General features: G+C 40.6%; 1 protein-coding gene and 1 pseudogene across 3 annotated transcripts in view; both read right to left on the bottom strand.

Annotated features, from left to right (window-relative positions):
* Window positions 1-25,163, bottom strand: part of DOK5 (docking protein 5) — a gene marked incomplete at both ends in the record, with an annotated part of 140,595 nt that extends 115,432 nt beyond the window's left edge. For both annotated transcript variants that reach the window (XM_082857040.1, XM_082857041.1), the window contains one exon: window positions 25,098-25,163. In XM_082857040.1, coding sequence (XP_082713166.1) covers window positions 25,098-25,163 — 66 coding nt within the window. The remainder of the gene's footprint in view (window positions 1-25,097) is intronic.
* Window positions 3,612-4,098, bottom strand: LOC309972921 (large ribosomal subunit protein eL21-like; annotated as a pseudogene). The gene has a single exon. The product of its transcript is annotated as a large ribosomal subunit protein eL21-like (transcript).
* Window positions 25,164-25,456: the final 293 nt, after the last annotated feature.

The following is a 25,456-nucleotide window of genomic DNA, read 5'->3' as shown; positions in this document are numbered from 1 at the left end:
CGCCCTCGTTGTTAAAGATGGTGGACTGGAGACTTTGCCAATCAGAGGCTTCCATCCCAGCCACATGGCTTCCAGTTTGTCTCTGTTTCCCCCACATCCCGTCCGTCTTCGCTGCTGATGTCAGGCTCCAGCATCGGGTACACCTACTCTGTAAACCAGCTCCCACAATTCTGTAAGAACTAATCCTGAAAATAAATTCCTGATGAAATATCTCCTATTGGCTCTGCTTCTTTGATAAAGCCCCCGCTAATATAGCTTCTCTTATGGAAAATGATATTGGTTTTTTTCATGAATGGCAGTTCTATAAAATTTCCACATAAAGAAAATAACTCTTTTTAAAGGAAAACTAGTAAGTGAATAACAGTAAAAGTGGTCCATAGCTATGACAAAGATTGTGGAAGGGGTGTGTGAATGACTGATGATTTGGAAACACCTATTATTTTCCCCTTCTTTTTAAGAGTTAGGCCAGGAGGGAGAGGGGAAGGGATAAATTGGGAGATTGGGATTGACATATACACACTACTATATATAAAATAGATAACTAATAAGGACCTACTGTATAGCACAGGGAACTCTACTCAGTACTGTGTAATGACCTATATGGCAAAAGAATCTAAAAAGAGTGGATATATGTGTATATATAACTGATTCACTTTGCTGTACAGCAGAAAGTAACTCAATATTGTAAATCAACTATAATCTAATAAAATATGTTTTAAAAAAGAGTTAGGGATAAAAGCAGCAAACCTCTGAATTAGATCCTATCAATGAACAAGTTCCACGACCAAGTGTACTTTGTGATAAATTTCACTTAATGGTACTGTTTTTGGATACCCCAGTATTAAAAAAAAAAAAAAAGCCATTCATATTCATAGATTGAAAATGGCAATATAACAGAGAATTACACTTCACTTTTTAACTTTATAGTTAAAATTGAAATTTTATTATTTTTAACTATTTTTAAAAGTGATATATTCACATGGTTCAAAATTCAAAATGATTTCAGTTGTATATATTGATTAGCCTCCCTATCTGTTTTATATCCCCTGAACCAGTCCCTGTCACCTATTTGCAACTACATTCATTAGTTTCTTATGCAAATGCTAGCATATACACACAAATGTAAATATACAGCCTTATCCCCCTCCTTTTTTACACAAAATATAGTATTCCATACATACTGTGGATCAATACTTCCAGGTTATAATTTGAAAAACATTTTTCAATAGCCAGAAAAATTGTCCCACTTCTTTTTTTTTTTTTTGCGGTACACGGGCCTCTCACTGCCGTGGCCTCTCCCGTTGCGGAGCACAGGCTCTGGACGCTCAGGCTCAGCGGCCATGGCTCACGGGCCCAGCCGCTCCGTGGCATGTGGGATCTTCCCGGACCGGGGCACAAACCCGTGTCCCCTGCATCGGCAGGCGGACTCTCAACCACTGCGCCACCAGGCAAGCCCCAAATTGTCCCACTTTTAATGCGCAATTTCACTTATCAAGAAAAAAGATCTAAAGGAATAAACCTTATGTACAAAAATTTTATTTGCAGTACTATTTATAATAATAAAAAAGGAGATAATAAACTTAAGAATTCCAAATTAATAGAATATTTAACACAATGGAATACTATGCACCAGAAAAAAAAAAAGAAATGAGACTGATCTTTAAGTAATGATGAGGAGAGATTTCCAAATTTATTAAGTAATACAAGGTAGGTGCAGAATAATACATATAGTATGTACACCATATATGTGGGGGAAAAGGAGTATACAAAATAACATATATATAAGCATATCTACATATGCATATATGTATATGTTGATATATGCCTGAAATACAGCTGAAAAAATAAAAACGGCAAGAAACTATAACATTAATTGCCTATTTGGATAAATTTGGTGAAAGGGACGAGAGAATTTTTGACGTGTACTTTTTTTAGTTTTAATTCTGGAATTTTGAGCCTTGTGAATACCTGTAAAATGTTTAAATAGCATATAATTTAACATTAAAAATATTACTATATTTTTAATATATATAAATTTATTATAGTAATATTAATTATGGGTCAAATGAGTACATTTATCATTAATATATTTTCCAGTTTCCTTTGATCCACCATTTATCTGTGAGTACTGAGAACTGAGCCTTACACATAGTAGGCACTAAATAAAAAGGTGTTAAATAAGTGAATGCATGTGTGGAATGCATGGAGCCGCAAACGAATGTATGTTCATTACATACTTTAAACTAGAAGAATGATTAGGTCACTGATGTAATAGGTCTCAACTGTTGATGTGGTTTCTGATAGAGCCACGCATATACCACGAATTACCAGAGGTGAACATTCACTCACGACAGAGCTCACTAGAAAGAACACACTCTTTCTTTATTAACTTTCCCAGCTTCACAGGAGATGTAAATCGCTTTATCGATGGAGTATAATTAATAATGGGCATAAGCCACAAAACCAAATCCAATGCCCTCTGCTGTCAGCAGGTATAACAAGTAAATTGCATTCAGAGTATTAGCTGAGGAATTAAAATTTGCTCAAAATTCAGAAACAGATATCATGGGTCCTCTTTCCAGTTTTGGAACAAATAAAATCAAAATGGTCATTGAACCCATCTGGCAGTAGTTTCTTAATGGGCTTGAGACAGCATAGCTCACCATTGCAAATAGCGTACTCAATTTTTCTCTGGTTATAATGAAATTCCTAACTGAGCTAAAGAATTTCCAGAGTGTCTAAATGATGGAAGTCATTAGTCAAAATACTGTATATATCTTCATGCTAAGGGTGGAAGCTTACACTGAGGACTGTAGGTATGAACTTTATTTTATTACTCAGTTCGGGACCCCAAGCCAAGTTCCGTGACCAGGGAAGGGAAGACTGCAAAACAAACAGAATGTCGGCATCGTCTGTGGCAGGCTGCTAGATTTCTCATCTTAAAAACTGGACTTTGTCCCTTCACACGTTGCTGACAGCAATGTAAATTGCTGTGGATCTTGGGCTCGTTAATTCGCGATGCATATCAAGGGTCATAAAAATATTCAAACTCTCTAGCTTCATAATCACATTGATTATTAGGGAACAGTCCTTTACATGGGCAAAGTTATAGGCCTGGGCATTATTTGAATTTGAAACTGTTTAACTGTTTTAACTATCAAGTAATCATGTACCTACTCAACAGAGTATCACAGACGTTAAAATTATGGTTTGAAAGATTATGTAATTATTTGAGAAAATGTGTATAACGCAATACATTTTAAAACATACACAGGACATGACACTGTAAATATATAATAATAGCAACCATGTGAAATTTTAGAAGCATGGGGGGAAATGGAATGAGATATACTAAAATAACAGCTTTGTACTGAGGTATTAGGTTTATGTAATTTTTTAATAAATAATATCTAGCAGTTTATTAACCAATGGAGTATATTGCACAACAAACTACCTCACATCCTTCAGGAAGAAAAACCACTAAATTTGAAAAGTAAAGACACGACCCACTGAATTCGGACACAATTAAAATGTGCTTTAAATAGTTTTTTGGGGGAGGGGACACAACACTTCTACTCAAGAGGGACATTTGTATCGTCCAGGTCTTTTCTTTACACCCATAATGCCATGAATTCATAGGAAATGGGCTCCAACAGTTCAGGCTCCTTTCCACTGGTTCTCACGACGTGTGCTTCTGTGGGTGGAGCAGGCTGGCGCTTCAGCTGAACCCAAGTACCTTTCTCTTTGGCTTCCTTCTTTTCCTGATCATTCTCCTTCACCCGTTTCAGGAAGCAATCTCGGCTCTTAGAGTGCTTAATATGCTTGATACGCTCATTAATTCTCTTGGCAAGAATCTTGCCCTTGTTTGTTTGCAACGATGCCAACAGCACGATGGGTAATACTGTAGACTCTTCCAGTTTTGCCATGGTAACACTTCTGGGGCATTCTTTTTTGAGCACTGCCCATTCCCTTGATATCGACAATATCACCTTTCTTGTAGATTCGCATGTATGTGGCCAAAGGAACAACTCCATGTTTTCTAAAAGGCCTAGAGAACATATAGCGGGTGCCCCTCCTCTTTCCTTTTGTGTTGGTCATTTTGGCGAATTACTGGAAGATGGCGGTTCTGGCCGAAAGGGCTATATAATTTTATTACTGGGAAAAATATTGGAAAACCTTGCAAAACTATTAACAATAAAAAGAGGAAAAACATTCATTGACGTCAATGTGCTCTTTCCTATTCTTTTTGTGTCCAGTGTTCAAATTTAGTTTACTATATTGAATGAGATGATCTTGGTTATTAAAATTCTTCTAAAGATTCTATATATGGAACCTAGCTTTAGACTATTAGTCTACTTTTCTAAAGGAATGAATAAACTCATAAAGAGTGCTCAGACACCTAGCTGCAATCTCCTGCCATTGGTTTTCAAGTCAGTTGCATGACATTCACTTTGGTTTCCTTCAAATCCATTTCTTAGCCTTTTCCTTACTAGCAACTTCCATGTTTCTTATTTTCAGAGTATCACGTAAAAAGTAGTTCAAGAAAATATCTAAAAGAAGCAGTCTTACAGTAGTAACTCAAAGCATTTAGCTAGTCCTGTTACTAATATTAAAATTACGAGGACTGGATCTAGAGACCTGCATTAGTATTATAAAGATTACGCAGAGAGGGCTTCCCTGGTGGCTCAGTGGTTGAGAGTCCGCCTGCCAATGCACGGGACGCGGGTTCGTGCCCTGGTCTGGGAAGATCCCACGTGCCGCAGAGCGGCTGGGCCCGTGAGCCATGGCCGCTGAGCCTGCGCGTCCGGAGCCTGTGCTCCGCAACGGGAGAGGCCACAGCAGTGAGAGGCCCGCGTATCGCAAAAAAAAAAAAAAAAAAGATTACGCAGAGAAAGGCATAGGTCTGAACCTCTTGCTTTTCCTGGTACTAGTAGGGCAACCTTGAGTAGATTATGCATTCCCTGTAAGCCTAAATCCTTCACCTGTAAAATGACGACAATGACAGTACATCTTAAAGGTTTGAGACTGAATTCAAACCCAGATTTGACCATTATGCTATCTATTTAGTCAAGTAGTGTGGTTAATCATAGAAACAGATGTGGGTGTCTTGTCTGTGTGACCTTGGTAAATTATTTCATCTCTCTGTGCCTTAATTTTACCAATGCTAGAGAGGTCCTTTCAAACTGGCCAGAGACAATGGAAGTGGTGACTTCTCCCACTTAACAATCATTCCACTAATATTGACTCAACGGTACTACAGTAGCTGTAGCAGGAGCAGAACATCCCAGAAGCAGTCTCTGCAGGTGATGCGTGATTCAACACACTGTCTCATCCATACAACATCCTGATGAAATGTACCAACATTCTGGGTTCACTGCATCCGTGTTGGTATAAGTAACAGGACTAGCATGGACGGCGGGACCACAGCTAGGAGTTCAGATTCTGCTTTTGGTCGTTGACCATTTCTGTGATTCTGGACAACTTCTGACTTCTTTGATCTTGAGTCTCCTGAAACTTTAAATGAAGCTAACAACATGTGCCTTAGAGAGACCCAGAAAGATGATGAATGCAGAAAATCTAGCATGGCACTTAAGAATCTTCACTCTCCTTCCAAAGAGAGTAATACCAATGATTAAATGTTATTCCAAGAGTTAAATTAAGAGCTAAGGAAATGCCAAGCTCAATTCCAGGTTCATCTTGGTCGGCCATATGACCTTGAACAAGCTACGTCAGTGTTCTGACCCTTACTCTGTTCATCTATAAAATGGCGTCACGAGTAGTAACTAATTCCCCTGTACACGTATATAATGTTTTGCCTAGTGGCACCAACTATTATTAAGTGTCCTACTACCGTGAGGTGCAAATTCAGTATACTGATTCATAGAGCTCACAATAATTTCTATCAATATTTCTATGTCCAAATTACAACCAACCACACTGACATGGTAATTAGATGGCATTATGCTTCCACAGAAAAATCTTTATTTGGCTGTAGGGCCAAAACCTACAAAAATACTATTCAATAGCTTTTGGAAACAAACCTTTATAAACCCAGCTCAAAGCGACAAGATTCCCTCTCTCCTTCCCTGCATTCTATTATTGTCCTAAACAAAGGACTTGGGTTATACAAATTAAACGGTTCACCAAGACCTTGGGTCTGAAATATTGGATGTAATTTTGCTACATAAGAGTGAACATCAACACTTGTAAAATGGCACAGAGAACTGGAAGTGAACAAATTATCAAGATATACTGAAATTCCAAATCAGTGTGATTTGTTCTGAAAATCGGACCCAACTTTCTTCTCCCCTTTGTCCAGTCCGACCACAGTCTCTCATTGACGAAGCTGCCATGCTTACGTATTTAAGTATAGAATCCAAACACCATCTTTCTCTCTCGACAAACTAGAGCTGTTGTTCCCTTGATAAACTTTATGATATGTAAAAAGACCACTTAATCCTCCAATTTATGACCGTGAGATGCTGCTGAAAGCCTGAGCTCTCAATGCTCCTAATGAAAACGTCAATAGTGATCACTAAAGGAAAATATATTTCATTAGAATTGTGAGGATGTCTCACAGTGTTTTGGGCAAAGCCATAATGATTACGTTAAGGTGCAGAAAGCCACGTAGCCGAGCTTTCTCTCCTGCAAAAGAAAATATACAGTGAAAGTCATATGTGATGACTTTACATAGGAATGAACGTAATCTGTCGCTCTTCCGAGTTCCAAGAGATACAGGAGAGAAAAGGTCAGTGATGTTACTGGACCATGTCTTTCAGGACAAGACAATACATGAGGATATGCCCCTGTCATGCGGAGAATGAATTTCAATATATTTTAAGTAAAATGAGTTCACTAATAAAAAAGTCTTATCTTCCAACTGCTATCCTCCATCTCTGCCCAATTAGGGTCGTCATACTATTTTTATTGCACTACAAAAGGTATGAATGTGTATAAACAAATGGATAGAAAAATAAATTTAAAAGCATAAAATTTAAGAAGCAAATGACCACCCACCTCACTTTACCTCCAGTGTTCTACTTCTTAGAGGAAAGCACAGTTACTTTCCAAGAGTTATGACCAGAACTATTCCGTCCTTCATCTACTCCCATGCAGAAATACTCATGTGCACACATCTGTGCCAAAATCCCTCTTTGTTTCTGCCACTTGCTTTTTTGCACACTTCACAATATATCAGGATAATTCCACACTGTAGATTCCACACTGTAGCTTAAAAATATGATTTCTGAGGGGCCAGAGCCTCGGAGAAGTCATGAAATTGCTCCTGGCTTCAGTTTCCCCATCCGCAAAATACAGGGATCAAACGAGTTCGTATCAAATCTCTTCGCACCATGAACGTCTTATCATTCTGGCCTTTTCTCTCCCCTCTGGTTTCAAAACTTGAATTGATATTATTCTTTTTATATGTTACCCCTTAAATTTAATATAATCTTCACTTGCATGCCTAGATCACAGAATAGTGAGAAATATTCTTTGAATAACCCTTATATTCTCCTTGTTGGTCGTTTCTCCAACTAACATGCCAATGCCTTTCTCCATTTGAACCTTTACAAGATAAAATGAAAATCTGCTCATTTCTAACTCCATATGCCTAAATACCCATCTAAAAATCACGATTACAAATCCCTAGAATGCATGACCTTAACTGATGGGGAGCTGACCCCTTCTTTAATATTAGAGAAATTAGTCTAACAAAATGACTTTTTCGTCTTTGAAAGATCCAACTTCATCTATCTCTGAAAAATAAGCTTCGAAGTTAAACACCAGTAAAATGTCCAATCTGCTTCACACACACTTTATCCTGTATCCATCTCTCTCAAACGGATTTAACTTAAGAAATTTATTTCTGTATGATAAAGAACTTTTTTAATCCCATGTGTAAAACCTGTCAATCTCATTGAAAGGTAGTCCAGCAGCCTGGGGAAATATACTTCTTTCTAAATCTTTAATCAATCTTGAAACATCTGCCCGTCAGCATGTATTCTGGAGCTCCATTTATGTTACAAATGTTCTCCAGAAATTCACAGTTGCCCAATGAAATTGACAGTTTTAAAGAAAAATCAGATTGTCTCCTCTCCATGAGTGGGCTACGCCCCTTTCAGGATTAAAGTAGACTCAAATCCGCAGACAAAAGCATATTCCGTCCCTCTGGCTACAAGAAGCTATAATCAGAATTCTCCTTTTACGATGGTGTAAACAAGTACTCAGGAAAAAGAACTGCCGTCAGGCCTTTCAAGCAAAAAAAAGCTAAAGTGATTTGCATATAAATCTTATCTACTGCTTATCTGGAGCTTCTTCCTCCCAGAGAAAACCATGGTTGATATTAATAATTTACCAAGTCCAAATTCAATGTAATGAACCAGTGGAGGTATTTTCCTAATTCATTCATTAGATGAGTCTGCTGAAGAGACCGGTGCATTTTAACAACATAAGAAATGAAATGGGACTTCCCTGGTGGCGCAGTGGTTGAGAATCCGCCTGCCAACGCAGGGCACACGGGTTCAAGCCCTGGTCCGGGAAGATCCCACATGCCGCGAAACAACTAAGCCCGTGCGCCACAACTACTGAGCCCGAGTGCTGCAACTACTGAAGCCCACGTGCCTAGAGCCCGTGCTCCACGACAAGAGAAGCCACCGCAGTGAGAAGCCTGTGCACCGCAACAAAGAGTAGCCCCCGCTCGCTGCAACTAGAGAAAGCCCACGCGCAGCAACAAAGACCCAATGCAGCCAAAAATTAATTAGTTAATTTTTTTAAAAAAATGAAATGAGCCATCGAACTTTCATTTTTTGAAAAGTAAATTAAAGGACCATTTTGGGGTTTTTTTGGTATTTATTTATTTGTTGGCTATGCTGGGTCATTTCTGTGCGAGGGCTTTCTCTATTTGCGGCAAGCGGGGGCCATTCTTCATCGCGGCGCACAGGCTTCTCACTATCGCGGCCTCTCTTGTTATGGAGCACAGGCTCCAGACGCGCAGACTCAGTAGCTGTGGCTCATGGGCCTAGTTGCTCCGCCGCATGGGGGAATACCTCCCAAGCCAGGGCTCGAACCCGCTTCCTCTGCATTGGCAGGCAGATTCTCAGCCACTGCGCCACCAGGGAAGTCCACCATTTTGGTCTTGAGAACACCGGGTAAAATACAGGGAGAAACCATGGGCCAGCAAATCAAGCAAAACACATTCTGGCAAAAGGTCTTGGCTCCCTCTTTGGAAGGCTGAGCTAAGGCTGCAGGTTTGCAATTACAAATCAAGTTGCTGCAAGTTGGGTTTAGCAGAAAGCAGATTCTAAGAAGGAAATTTGCGTTCAGAATGTTTCGTGGGGAGGGCTCTGGAAGCAACACCTAGGAGGTCGTCAAGGATGCAGGTCAGGGCTTCCCTGGTGGTGCAGTGGTTGAGAGTCCGCCTGCCGATGCAGGGGACGCGGGTTCATGCCCCGGTCCGGGAAGATTCCACATGCAGCGAAGCGGCTGGGCCCGTGAGCCATGGCTGCTGAGCCTGCGCGTCCGGAGCCTGTGCTCCACAACGGGAGAGGCCACAACAGTGAGAGGCCCGCGTACAGCAAAAAAAAAAAAAAAAAAAAAAAGGACGCAGGTCAGCTGTGATGCACTCTCTGCAATGCATCCATCTCCACCCAGGAACCTGGATGCCTGCAGAGTTGTCCCAAACTGGGGCAGTCAATGAGTGTAGGCTGCGCCCCAGGAAAGGGGCTTGGCTTTGGTCAGGTAGCTCTCTTCAGCATTGGCTGCAAGCTGTCTGTCTACAACACTCATAGCACTCCCAGTGCGGGGACGGAAGCCTTCAGTACCGGAAGAGACGGATGGAGATCTGGGAGCACACTCCAATGCCACTACACGGGTCTAGCCCAATCCCAGTCAACCTTTCCACAGTTAGGCAATGGATGCTGAAACGGCAAGCCCAATGAGAAAAAGTCTCCATGATGTTGGTGGTGAAAGAACTAGGGTCCCGCTAAGGTATCTAACTGGAACGTTGAAGCAGACTTGGATAAAAGCATGGAACATTCAGCCCCTTCCCAGAAGGCCTGCTGATCAATAAGGCACAACAATAAAGTTAAGAGCTTGGAGGAATTCTTTAATTCACTCAGTCATTCATTCAACAAATACTTATTGAACCCCTACTATAAGAAAAAAGCAAGAAGCAAGACAAGAATAAGCTGTACCCTTATGGGGCTCACAGACGAATGAGGGTAAAACCATCAGAACAACGTGTTCAATCACATACTTTAAAACAGCCATGAGTGTTACAAAGAAATTAAGGCAGCACTGTCCAACAGAATTCTCAAAAATGATGGAAACATTCTATACCTGTGCTGCCCGACATGGTAGCCACTAACAAAATGTCGCTATTGAGCACTTGAAAGTGGCTAGTGTCATTAAGGAACTGAATTTTAAAAATTTTATTTGATTGTAATTAATTTAAATTTAAAGATCCACATGTGGCGACTGGCTTTTCCCGGCATTTAGATGTGGGATGGTGCTGGGAAAAGCATCTCCAGATCAATAACATCCCAGCTGAGATTTCAGGATGAGAAAGAAGTAGAGAAAGTAAGAGGAAGAATTTTCTGATCAGTGAAAATACATGTGTAAGGGCAGTAACAGAGGAAAGAGAGCTTGGCCACCGGAGGAACTAAAGTAGGTAAGTTTGGCTTGAGTACTGACTTGGGGGCGCAATGATTTGAGAATTGACTTGGGTGTGATGAGATATGGCAGGGTCTAGATCACGCAGAGTGTCTTAAGTACATTGCAGAATATTTATGTGTAAGGAGAAGGCATTAGAGAGTTTTAAAGTAGAGGTAGGATAGAATTGGATTGGATTACTAGGTAATCAGTTTGCTGTAAGCAGAATAAATTTGGGGAGTGGAGGACTGGGCAGGAGAATATCCTTCCAAAGTTAAACACACACACACACATACACACACACACACACACACACACACACACACAGGCTCACAGAGTTGAAACACACCCCAAGTGAGGACTGGCAGAAACAAATATTTCTGGACACTCTCGGTGGAAGTATACCTGGTACAACCTCTTTGAAGGAAAACTAGATCTATTTATCAAAATTCTAAATATACACAAATTTGTAAGAGCAACTTCCTTTTTAGAACTTATCTTAGAAAAATATAGTAGCATGTATGCATACGTGCATGCACAAGGATGTTTACTGCTTCATTGTTTAATTAGCAAAAATTAGAAACTATATTAAAATGTCCAATATTAGTGTGAGCGAATTAAAGAAATCATGGGACAGCCAAATAAGTGAATACTGGGTGTCTATAAAATTGTCTGAAAAGTGCTACGTTAAAGTGCTAAGTTAAAAAGAACAGGGACAGGGCTTCCCTGGTGGCGCAGTGGTTAAGAGTCCGCCTGCCAATGCAGGGAACGCGGGTTCGTGCTCTGGTCCAGGAAGATCCCACATGCCGCGGAGCGGCTGCGCCCGTGAGCCATGGCCGCTGAGCCTCCGCGTCCGGAGCTTGTGCTCCGCAACGGGAGAGGCCACAACAGTGAGAGACCCGCGTACCGCCAAAAAAAAAAAGAACAGGGACAGAGTATATAACAGTACTTAATAATATGATGTGCAAAGCAAATTATACACACACAAAAACACATGCATTTTTATATATGCCTATATATATATAGAGGCATATACATATCGCCATACAAATATACAAGAATCTGACTAGAATTGCCTGGAAATGGAGACAAGTCTGGCGTAGGAGGGAACTTCCCTCTTCATGCTATCTTTTTTTGCCTTGTTTCCTTCACCATGTACACGTAATGCAAAACACTAGTAAATTAAAAAGACTTCATATATGCAAAAGCCATCTTTCATTGTAGGTAGTGTGGGCCTGTTTCTCCTTCTTTCCTTCCTTCTTTCCTTCCTTCCTTCCTCCTTCTTCCTTCCTTCCTTCCTTTGTCAGAAATTCAACACTGCCTTTTGAAATCCAAAGTAAATCATAAAAAATAATTGTTTTTCAAGTCATCTGTTCTTGTTTTGTGGTCTGACACAGTCATAGCAGCACAGTGGCATCCAAAGTCTTCTCTGCTATTTTCCACTCAGGTGGCCTAGAGCAGGGCACTGCAGAGACCAATTGGGGACTAAATGGGATATTGTGTGTGCTTGGGCATGCTCTTCACATCCACAATCATGCTTCTGGCTCAGAGGCAGACAGGTGGGAAGAGAGGGAGATCAGACATTTGTATCTCCATCTTGCCACAGTGGAAGCTGAGGCATGAGAAGTTCAGTGACACGCTTTGGTCGCAGCAGGACAGGGGAAAAAAATCAGGCCATCCTTATTCCAGCCAGGTTCCTCGTCTCCACATGTTTGTCCTGTGCCGAGGACTGCAGTTTGGATACTGCAAAAGGGCTACCAACAAACATCACCCAATAGAATTCCTCAAAACTCTTAGGATTTGTGGATATACGTACTCGTGAGATGCTAGGGCTACTGTCTGTTTCATAACTGAATATGCAAAATGTTATTTCAGCGTTTTATTCCTTTACTTAAATGTTTATTGAGCATTTACTATGGGTAGAGATGCTAGTCTATCATCCCTCCTCCCAGCTGGACCCACTTGAAGCATCTTACAAGATTGAGTGGGTTAATAAATATATTGATTGGGCAACATTAGTTACTATGCATTTGTTTGATTCAATAAACATATTTTTTTACCTAATATATGTTGAGCAAATTTTCAGTTTTATCATTTTAACTTCAGAATAAAAATAACAAACACAGCCACAGTTAACATATGATCTTCTAGGTCAAAGATTTGACACAGCATTTCCCAGGAAGGTGCTGTTCTAAGAAAATAAATCATCGTTTATGTGTTTCTAAATCCTTACTTAACAACTACTTTTTAAATTGTGTAAATGTCATTCCTAAAAGAAAAAAGACTGCAAAACTGGAAAGATTCTAATTATAAAATTGCCAAGAACTCAGCATCATGCTTGAGAAAATCTATGTACAAAACAGATTCACTTTTCACCTACTGGATTAGCAGAATCTTGAAACAGCTCTCAAAGCACACTTTTGCAAAATGGGAGGAAAGGGGTGGGTTCACAGATTTCTGGGAACATCCTCCAAGGCAACTTTGATAAAATTTTACATGTGAATATGCTTTGGACAATAAGTCCACTTCTAGGAATCTATTCACCAATATGCTTTTCATGGGATGAGATGAGGGGGGGTTTGCAGCACTGTCTGTAACAGGGAAAAAGGAATTACTCAGATGCTCCACAAGAGAGAAGCAGCCTGAACTCAAACTTAGGCGCTGCCACGTGTGACTTGCACAAAAATTTAAGATCACAGTTAACTCAGTCTTTCGATCTGTAAAATGGACATAAAAACTCCTACTTCCTGCACATATTTAATAGTAAGTAAAAGGAAGAAAGGAAAGAAGGAAGAATGGATAAATAAGCAAGCAAATACAGCAAATATACCCATACACTGGAATTCTATCTGATTATTGAAAAAAATGATATGTTGCTAAATAAGAAAAGCACAGCTCAGATGAGTATGTAATTATATATATCGTGTACACACATACATTCATGCACACACACAAAAAAGTTTTTATACATAGACTCTTCTGGAATAAACTATTCACAGTGGTTGCTTCTGTGGAAGGAAACTAGACGATTCCTAGGGACAAGGATGAAAAGAATCTTACTGTTCAATGTAGAAATTTTGTACCTTTGAATTTTGTACCAAGTATACATATTACCTATTCCAAAAAACATCAAATAAAATTTAATTTTAAGGGGGCCAACTCAAACCTCGAGCGTTAATTGCTGAATTCCCTGGTACTGAATTTGCAGATTACATACCAGTAGCAATTATGAGACATCTTAGAACATCCTACCACTCAAAAATAGAAAACACCACAAAATCAGGTGGGACATAGGCACAGTTTTCTCCTTGTCTTCTTGAATGTCTCATTCCATTATTCTGACCTGCAGTAAAATCATTTATTCATTCAATCAGCAAATATTGAGCATTTACCATAGGCTAAGAGCTGGGGATACAGCAGTGAATAAGATAGCCAAGGTCTTTGGTCTCGCAGAACTTACAGCCTAGTGGGAGAAGACATACCCTACAAAGAAATAAATTTAAAAAAAAATGTATCTGGCACAAAAATAAGAACAATGTTCTAGAGGGATGCGAGGGGAAAACTTTGGATGTGATGATCCATATAGGTTGGTCTCAGGTAGGAAATATAAGGCTAAAATCTGGACACCAAGAGAGGGCCAGCTGGAAGAAAATCAGAGAAAAATCATCCATCATTGGAGACGATGGATTCAAATGGATGAAGACCTCTCCTGGGGCCAAGTCCCCGGGAATGTTCCTTTCCAACCACACTTCACACAACATTTTCCATCTGAATTAATGGATGTTGAAGACCAGACTAGTTTCATAACATCTAGATTTGGGGTCACTGTTGGTGGAGTACAACCCAGGCTCAAAAAGTGGTTCTTTGGCAAATGAGCTAAAATACCTGCTATTGGTAAATGGAAAGCTGGAGATCTGAAGAAATTGTTCATATGAAAAGCCAATGAACTCTTTCACTAGGGGATTCAAAGAGGTATGATTTCTCGAAGTTTTTTAGAAATAATTTTCTTTTATTAAGGTAATGTGTGGTATTAAGATAACAAAATGCATTTTAAGACTACAGCACTTTCCTGAATAGTGTAACTTGCAGTAAGTAAAAGCTTTGAACTCAAGCTCGTGTTTTAATTGAATTTGAGTTAGTTGTCCATTCATAAGATAGGCTAATTTCTCTTTCTATTAACCACTAAAGTATTCATTGTATAAATGAATTAAGGGAAGATAAAATAAAAACTTAGGCAAATTGAGACAAGTTTGTGGGTTTGGGGGAGTTGGGGGTGGGAAGGGACACACACACCCATAGTCACATCAGACGGAAGTTCCTTAGAGGACGGTATCGAGTACATGGGATATCTCTTCTTAGAACCCGATTTTCAATATATTTGTATGGAATCAAGCCATACGGCACCTACAAGTGAAGAATTTTTCACGAAACCCACTTAAAAAGATAAGTACAATCATCCTGTGTTTCCCAAACTTCAGTCACACACAGCCCACCAGTTGGAGTTGTGCTGCATCTCAGTTCCACCACCTACCCCAACAGTTTTTGCTGCTTCTTTGTAACACTTGCACTATGTGTTAATTATCTATTTTAAAACTTCGCTTTTTAAATTAAATAAATTTATTTAAAGAGGAAACTATATATTCTTAACTTAAATGGAAAAGCAGTATCACTTGAAGGTAAATGTAAAATGTAATACAATATAATGTTAACGAATACAATAAAATATGATACTTTTGAAGACTCTGCACCTAAGTATGGTTTTCTATTAAAAGGCCTCCTAGCCGACAGCTCCTTAAGCTGAGTTAAATAAGAAGTAGCACTTTTTCTCATTTTATGATTCAATGTTGTTTACTGCCCTAAAATGGTCTCCCAAGACATGATTCTCACATTTGGGGAAGACGTCTAGAGCTAATAAGCAAAAATATGATGGTCAATCTTTAATCAAAGGTCTGCCTTTTTTGTCGAACATATTCAACTACATATTTTCTAATACAGTATTTCATCAGTGGCTCCTAAATAAACCCGATGTTATAAAAATGAATCGCTAAAGTTAACGGCAAGAGGAAAGTCCAATGCTACCTGTTGTTCATTACCAAAGCCGTGTCTCTTCTGCTGAGATACGAGTGAATTAATTTCTACCAGTTTATGGTTCTTACAGACAACAAACAACAAATATCACCTCAATCTCTTAACAATAAAAAATAAAAATCAACATTACAGACCTTCATGAAGTTTCTACTGTGAGTCAGCACAGGATTAAGAGTTTGATATCTTTTATGAGAAGCATATTATTATCCTCATTTTTGTACATGAGGAAGCTAAATTTCGGAAAGAGTAAGCAATTTCCCCAAGGCCACAAAGTCAGTAAGTGGCCAAGTTGAGATCCAAACTGAAGTGTGAGTCCCAAATGTACGCTATGTCCACCAAGGAAAAAAATAATGCACCAATTCAATTATGAATGAAAGAAGGAAGGGAGGGAGGGAAGAAGGAAGGAAGGAAAGAAAGAAAGAAAGAGAGAGAAAGTGTCCCAGCAAGATTTGTAGTAGTTATTGTCAAGACTATTCTAAAAATGCACCAATTCAACAGAGGAAGGAAGGAAGGAAGGAAGGAAGGAAGGAAGGAAGGAAGGAAGGAAGGGAAGGAGGGAGGGAGGGTCCCAGCTAGACTTGTAGTAGTTATAGTCAAGACTATTTGAAAATTCATATTGAAACCAAAGGACCTAAAATACCTAAAACAATTTTGAAAAAGAAAAATAAAGTGGGAGGAACCAGTTTACCCTATTTCAAGACACTGTACAGCTACACATGTAGACATATATAGACATATCACTGCACAATGGAGGCACACAAAACAACGGAAGAGAGTAGAGGACCTAGGAATAGATACACATAAATACGCTCAATGGAGAAAAGACAGGACCTCCATAGGTGGAAAATGAACCTCCACCTAAAATGCACAGTGGATATAAAAACTGACTCAAAATGGATCATGGACATAAATGTAAAAGGTAAAACTATAAAATATTTATAGTAGGAAAGAAAAAAATAGAAAAAATAGTTGGGATCTTGGGCTGGACAAAGCATTAGTACCAAAAGGGAAAAAAAACCCTGATAAATTGGACTCCATCAAACTTAAAAATTTCTGCCCTGTGATAGACCTTGTTAAAAGGATTAAAATAATAAGCTACACACTTAGAGAAAACGTTTGCAAACCACATGTCTGAAAAGGATTAATATCTAGAACATACAAAGAACTCTCAAAACTCAACAGTTAAAAGCAACCAACCCAATTAGAAAATGGGCTGGGCTTCCCTGGTGGCGCAGTGGTTGGGAGTCTGCCTGCCGATGCAGGGGACGCGGGTTCGTGCCCTGGTCCGGGAGGATCCCACATGCCGCGGAGCGGCTGGGCCCGTGAGCCATGGCCACTGAGCCTGCGTGTCCGGAGCCTGTGCTCCGCAACGGGAGAGGCCACAGCAGTGAGAGGCCCGCGTAACGCAAAAAAAAAAGAAAATGAAAAAAAAAAAAAAAAAAGAAAATGGGCAAAAGACATGACTAGGCATTTTACCAAAATGTATGTACAGATCGCAAATCAGAACACGAAAAAATGTTCAGCATCACAAGGAGATGTCAATCATCATCTCATCATCACAAGGAGATGTCAATATACACACATCAGAACGTCTAAACCAAAACTGACGCACCAAAAACTGGGGGGCAACACCAAATGCTGGCGAGGATGCGGAGAAACTGGATCACTCACGCGTTGCTGGTGTGAATGTAAAATGGTCCAACCACTGTGAAAAACAGTCTGGCGGTTTCCTGAAAAACTGAACATGCATCTACCAATACAACACAGCAATTGTACTCCTGGGCATTTTCCTAGAGGTATGAAAACTTACGTTTGCACAGAAACCCAGACCCAAATGTTTATATCACTGGAAACCACCCCCAAATGTCCTTCAGTGGATGAATAGCTACGCAAACTATGGCACATCCATATCACAGAATACAACTTAGCAATAAAAAGGAATGAAACTTTGATACCCACAATACTGAAGACAACCACAACAATTCCAGAGAATTATGCTGAGTTAAAAAAAAAATCTCCAAACATTACACACTGTATGGTTCCATTTATATAATATTTTTGAAATGATAAAACTATAAAAATGGAAAACAGATTTGTGGTTGTCAGGGCTTTAGGGTTATGGGAAGGGGGAGCAGAAGGGGCAACTATAAAAGAACAACACGAAGGACCCTGTCATGAGGGAATGCTTTGTATTTTGATGGTACCAATATCAGTATCCTGGTTGTGATACCAGGGGTTTGAAGGATGTTACCATTGGGAGAAACTGGGTAAAGGGCATGAGAAATCTCTCTGTATTATTTCTTACACCTCATGTGAACCTACTATTACCTAAAATCTAAAAATTTAATTTAAAAAAATGAGACAGTGGTTCTTGACCTTTTTGGAAATTGTGGAGGGTGGGAGGTGACAGGGTTTGGGACACAAAAGTCCTGATCTCTCTAAGAATCTCATAAAAGCTATGAAGTCACCTGAGAACAATCATTTGCATCTTATCCATAACACAGTACACACGGCTAACATTTATGTTCTCTGAGACCCAGGGCATCAACAGAGGCCCAGAACACTAAAAAAATAAACATAGCTCCCCAACTGCTCCGAAAAAATCAGCTTCCTGATACTCATCCAAAATGTAGGCATCTGCATTCTAGAAAAAAGCTATTTTAACTTCAACATTCACATATATCTGTGGCATTTCTAAACTCCCAATTTCATTTTGAATTTCACAGAAACAGGGGTTTGCAGCAGGGAGGCATCCTAATCTCTTCCTGGCTTGGAATCCCCCAAAATTTTATTTCCACCCAACCGAGATCAAATTCCTAGAGGAAGAGGAAAATCAAATTTCCCCTTCCTCGTTTCATGAAAATGAAACTGGAGATACCTGCAGATGTCTTTTCACTTCAATATTTGACCTGTTACTCAAACTAATTCATCCTTAACTAGAGTGAATATATTAATCTCATGTTAACAATACCATTCCACAAATAGACTGTCAATTCCTTGAGGAGGTCGACTGTATCTGTCTTATTTAAGGTGGTTTTCCCTGAGCTTCTTAAAATGAATATTCACTCAATAAACATTTGATGCATGATAAAATAAATGAAATCAAATATATCCCAAATGAAAACTAAATTCTTAAAATACCAAAGATAATGATCCACAAAAATTACAAAGCTGCTTAAAAAATAAATATTTCTAGCCATCTAATGAATATCATAAAAATAATACATTGGCAGATGTGGGGAAAATCATCACACAAGTAATTTGGTTTATGCCTACACACAAAATCACTAAATTGGCCATTCTTTCCTTAAATCAGTTTTGGGGATGATTAAAGGCTGACTTTATGCATAATTAATCATACCATCCACAAGGAGCATTGAATAAAGATGACTAAAATACCAGCTGGAAAGCACTTCTGACATGGAAACCAGGGAAGCTGATTCAAATGGAGCTAAAATACTGAGTACTCTTAGGCAATACTCAGCAAGTGTATTCAGTCTAACTGACCGTAAATTTCACTACTGGAAGTTAGCCCCAGACTCTCTTTTCCTTGAGGAAGGAAAAGGATGCTTCATGAATCTTACTGAATGGTTGTATGTGTTTGTGTGCATGTGTGTGTACATACACTCATGTACTGATGGTATATGATGAATGTATTCAATTCCTATGATTTTTTTTTTTTTTTTTTTTTTTTTTTGCGGTACGCGGGCCTCTCACTGTTGTGGCCTCTCCCGCCGCGGAGCACAGGCTCCGGACGCGCAGGCTCAGCGGCCATGGCTCACGGGCCCAGTCGCTCCGCAGCATGTGGCATCTTCCCGGACCGGGGCACGAACCCGTGTCCCCTGCATCGGCAGGTGGACTCTCAACCACTGCGTTACCAGGGAAGCCCCAATTCCTATGATTTTGATGTTATGAATATAACTTTGCCACGATATCATTAAAAATGCACAGATCCCTGATCATCTATAAATCTAAAACCCTAAATGAAATATGAAACCTCTTTGGCATACTGGGTCAAGTGCAACAGAGAAACAAAGGAGTGAGAAAATATTTCTGCCTAAAATTTGGCCATTAATTAACCAGTTTTTCGAATCTACTCTGCCACCCAAAAAAAAGATCCCCAAATTAACAGTTACGCACTAGTATGATGAGCTTGCTCAAACCAAAGTTACATGGAGATGGGTTTCTCTGGTCCTGATTACCTTTGCCATTTATCGAAGGATCGTGAAAAATCCTACAAAGGCAAATATCCCTTCCATAACCTAACATCGGTGCTTGTACATTAATTATTTCACGGATATTAAGTTTTGTTTTCCTAACTAAAGAGCAAGGTCTTTGAGGATGAGAGCTATTGCAGTGAAAGAGATGAAAATAACAACCATGTAAGCATCATCAACCTCGAACAGCACCCGTAGTAGAGAGAGCAGTAATAAACATTAATTGGGTTTCCACTGTGTCAAGCATCGTGTTAAGCCTTTTATGAGAATCCTCTATTAGGTGGATATTACGAGTCTCCCTATTATTACAGAAGACTGAGGTTTATAAATGCTAAATAACTCACCCAAAGTCACATAACCAGTCGCTGAATTGGGATTTTAACAGTCTCATGTCAGAGCGTATGCTCTTAAACCAGTAGGTAGTGATGGATTCATTCATTCAATAAATCTTCATCGAGTGCTTCTCCATGCTGGAAACTGTTCCAGGCGCTGGGGTTCAGCCCTCATGGAGTTTCACATACCATTTGGGAGATACAGGCAATCAACAAGTAAAACATACAGACTGGTAAGTGAGGGGGTGATAAGTCTAGAGAGAAAAAACACAATGGGATATAGGGGGAGAAGGAGGGAAGAGATAAAATAGGGTGGCTGGAAGGCCTCAATGAGAAGGTGGCATTTGCGGAAAGGCTGAAGAAGGTGAGGAGCCAGCCAGGAAGAGGTAACGTGGGGAAACAGCATTCCAAGCAGAGGGAAGAGCAAGAGAAAAGATTCTGAGTCAGGGGACTCCCCTGGTGGCGCAGTGGTTGAGAATCCACCTGCCAATGTAGGGGACACGGGTTCGGTCCCTGGTCCCGGAAGATCCCACATGCCGCGGAGCAACTAAGCCCCCTGCACCACAACTACTGAGCCCGTGAGCCACAACTACTGAGCCTGTGCTCTAGAGCCCACGAGCCACAATTACTGAGCCCGCGTGCCACAACTACTGAAGCCCGCGTGCCTAGAGCCCGTGCTCCGCAACAAGAGAAGCTACCTCAATGAGAGGCCCGCGCACCGCAGAGAGGCATGGCCCCCACTCGCTGCAACTAGAGAGAGCCCACACGCAGCAACGAAGACCCAACACAGCCAAAGATAAATCAATAAATAAAAGATTCTGAGTCAGCACGGGGCCCCGGAGCCCACCGTAGGGCTGTAACTCTTGGTGGTCTGAGCAGTGAGGGAGATAAATTAGGAGGTTATTATTCTGCAATATTTGGGGGCTTGGGCCAGAGCGGCAGTGGCAGATGATGTGAGAGGTAGTCGGATTCTAGACATGTTTCCAAAACAGAGCTTACAAGACCTCCCGATAAACTGGTTGTGGGGTTGTGACAAGGAGGGAGTGGGAAGGGGGGCTGAGTTTTTATTGTTTGCTGCTTGCTTGACTGATTTTTACCAGGGCAACTGAAATACTGGGACCTCTAGTGGCTGAGATGCAGACTCCAGGAGAAGCAGGTTTGGATGAAAAAATCAGGGGTGGCTGGACATATTGAGACCAGGAGACGTCCAGATGAGGATGCAGGCTAGACGGGAGAAAAGGTCCTTGGTACATAAGAGCACAGAGATGCTATTGAAAGTCGAGTAATCGAGGGGGACTGCAAGGAGATAAAGTGAACAGGTGTGAGTTTAAACTCTGAGACTTGCAGGGTGGACAAGCCATAGGAATTACTGACTGGGAAATCCTCTCCGTTGCAAAGGAAGAAACCAAGTGAGGGCAGTTATATGATGCCATCTAAGCCACGTGATAGGTTAATGATGGGCAAATTGCCTAGTTCACCATTCCTCTAAGAATACATTTTTTAGTGCCTTTTGTGGATTTGCCAGATAATTGTAGACACACCCCTCCCCAGCCCTCAAAACAGCAACATCGACATTATCCTGAAAAAGTATTGCACCCAGAGCCCAGCTTGACACCTCCATGAACCAACGGATGATGAAGTCAGAGAATAAAGATGTGAAGATACTGAGACTTTTGAGTTAAATCAGTTGAATTTCTTTAAGCTTTTTGATGTTTATAGAAAAAAACAAGTCTACAAATATTTGATTGTTTAATCACTTAAGCTGCTTAGTATCTCAACTAAAGGTGACCACTTATTTGCAACCCATCTGAATGCGGATGGTCTTAGACTATTTCATGCCCCACTGAAAAATCACTTACATGTATATAATTTGTAAAAAACTGCATCCAATGAAAATGTTCGAGAGCTGCATAAACATTTATGCCTTTGGACACATCTAGATAGAAAGATTAAAAAAATCAATCATTCCTATATCCTTCCATCAATCCTAACTCATCTCTGATTACACCAAAGAAATAATGAAATCAGAATCAATGCTGTATGCTTTCACTGCATTTTCACAAATATTATCTTATCCAATGCTCACAGCATCACTAAATAGTGTTCATTGTACAGATAAGAAAACTGAGGCCAAGAGAGGTCAAGGGTCATAGAGCTAACGAGTAATAGAAGGAAGATTTGTTCTCTTTTCTTCTCTTATCAAATCTGAGGGGTCATTCCCTGGCACACCAGCTGCTTATGATGAAATGTTGTTTTCTTGTTTAATTATAAACCCTCCCAAACATGGTTCTAATCCACAGACACTTGTTTGAATTCCATTAATAAAACCACCATGTCATATTAGCTCCTCAAGGGGCTTATGAAGTCAGGCCTTCACTCTGTAGTTCAATCCATGTTCAACGTGCACTAACTGAGCACCTACTGTGTACCTAACACAAAGCCCTCCAACTCTTTGAGACTTCCACATGCTGCTTGCTGTTCTAGGCTATCTGCAGCCTAGATTAATACCACTAACATTTCTTACTTTGGACGGAGGGTCCCTGTGCCGTTTTCCTGAAGAATTCCTCTTGATGCCTCCATTATAAAACTTTAGTTTGCAGTGCTTTCTGACAATTATGTAATCAGCCTCTTCAGTTTATATAAATAAATTATATCATTAGGACACTTTTTGAAAATTAACTGGTGATAAAATCAAACTGAACAAATAAAACCAGATTTTGTTGATTATATTTTTGACGTTTTCTCTCCATGAGCAATAACCATCATTCAATAAATATTCTAAAATCTATTTGAGTGTTAACACAGACACAATGAATAAATCCTGAGAAAGTACACTTCTGGCCGGCATCCAAGATACTGTAAAATATAAAGGGATGCAAAGTAAACTATATTTCCTTTCCTTCTGCTTCAAATATCTGTCCGTAAACACTGGCACACACGGGACTATATAGTGTCAGTAATATTACAGAAAAAAGTCTCAATTACTATAAACTAGAAAGTTATGGTAACTAGTCTTTCAAATAAATCACCATGTGTCACAATTTGGCATAAACGCTGATCCTTATGAATAATTCACATTTTGTGCATTAATAATTCATGTCCTCTTTCTATTGGAATGCTCTCTAGCACAGAATGGATGTCTCTTATCAATTTCCTCAGTTGACATGATGGAGTAAATCTAAAATTAGAATGGTGTTTTCTAATGCTCCTTTTAACATTGTAACAGTCGGCTGGCCCATAAGGTTATAAAAAATATAAAGTTCCTCTTATTTCTTGCCCTTTGCATGAAAGTCACTATGTTAAGTACCCTAACAATACTTGGTCCCCTTGATGAGAATATCTGCATAGCAAAAAAGAAAACCAAGGAAACTAAGGGTTGATAGGGGTTGGTTAGTTCTGTCACATTTCTCCCTAATTATATATTTATATATTCACTATAACATGGGGCCTAGTTGCTAAAACATGGTAACCGGCAGGGAAAGAAAAAAAGAGAGAGAAAGAAAGGGAGGGAGGGAGGGAGGGAGGAAGGGAAGACGGAAGGAAGCAAGGAAGAAGAAAGAAACAAATCAGGTAAGAGTTTTTAATAATTATAGATGTTTCCCATCAGCAGGTTTTCCTCCCTAACTGTTTAACACTGTGAAATTGCCTTTCAATTTTCAGTAAAATTATCTGGTACATAAAGAAGTCCAAAGACCAAATAAGAGAAAGGTGCCAATGACATATATTTGTGGAGAAAGATGTTCAATTTATTACTATTAACTCTATTCCCACTGTGGCCATTCTTCATCATTACTGACATTATTTTTTCAGACATTAGGAAAGTAAACTTTTCTCCCCAAACTCCCTCGCCCCAAAGCACACAATAAACAAAAACAGCAACAGCACTTGACACAAGGCAAAGAGAAATGAGGTAGTTTGAAATTAAAAAAAAAAAAAATCATTCCAGTATCCCCACATCCCTCAAGAATTCCTTTGCCATCCCTCAAGCCCAGAGAAGCAGAATGAGTTCTCTGAAGTCCATCAATGAAGAGCAAAGGGGAAAAGGGCAAAAGAGAGGGGGTTTAAAGAGAGAAGCCATCCCTGGGCCAACATCTGATCCCTGACAAGTAGCCTCTGGTTCATTCATTCTTCCTTTTAGTACATATTTAGCGAGGGAGCACTTGCTCTGTGCCAGGTATTATGTTCCGCCCTAAATAGTCCTCCAGCGGGCATCCGGTGTGTATTCCAGCAATGAATCCACTACCCAGGCTCAGGACCATGGAACCTACCCACACCGCCTTTGCCAGCACCTGGGCCAGGGGTGGGTCACTGTCCAGGACCCGGAGTCCGAAAAGACTTCTCCCTGGGGTCAGAGGGTCCCTGACCTTGTTCACACTCAGAGCGTCTGCCCTTCCTCAATCAGTCCATCCATCCCCCGGAAAAGTTAAGTTGGCGGCGAGTGGGAAGAGGGGCACCGGGGGCATCCGGCGGGCTCAGCAACCCCGCCCGGGTTTCTCAGCTCTGACTCCCATGGCTACCGAGAAATATTTATTTCCAGTAGACGGGCTCCAGTGGCTACTGAAGCCGACCACAGGGCCACCATCAGAAGGCCAAGTCATCCGAGAGATAAAGATAGATCCATTACATACCTAGACCCGGCCTTACAGTGGCAGCCCCAGGAGATGTGGGTTTAGGCTGAGAAACCACAGCGCAATTCTCCGGCGCGCTGCCGGGAATCTCCTTCCACCCTCCAGGGATGCTGGCTACAGATAAAGACAATTGACCCGGTGAACAGGGGGCAGGGGAAAAAAAAAAAAGGATCGATACTTACCCCTAGGCGTCTGCTCCGGATCCTCACGTACCCTTGCTTCACTATGTCATTAAAATTGGAAGCCATCCCGGACAGCCAGTGACAACCCCCCTCCTCACCCAGGCGCACGCACCCTAAGTGGCTTTGGGGAGGGCTGAGGCCAGGGTCAAGAGAAGGCTTTGGGGTGTGGAAGGAGAAAGTTGACAAGGTGAAGCGTTTACGGCTGCGGTCCGGCGTGGCTTCAGAAGGCGCACATCACTTTCTCTGTCCCCCAAAACCTTTAAGTGGGCGGCCGGTTTGCAGCCACTTTGGGGGAACGCAGAGAGCGCAGCGCCGTGAGGCGAGGCTGGAGCGCCGGCGTCAGCTGACTCATCAGCCAG

The sequence above is a fragment of the Leucopleurus acutus genome, assembly GCF_964270905.1.
Source record: "Leucopleurus acutus genome assembly, chromosome: 16".
In the NCBI taxonomy this organism is placed as follows: domain Eukaryota; kingdom Metazoa; phylum Chordata; class Mammalia; order Artiodactyla; family Delphinidae; genus Leucopleurus; species Leucopleurus acutus.
This window is presented reverse-complemented; position numbering and strand designations above follow the sequence as displayed.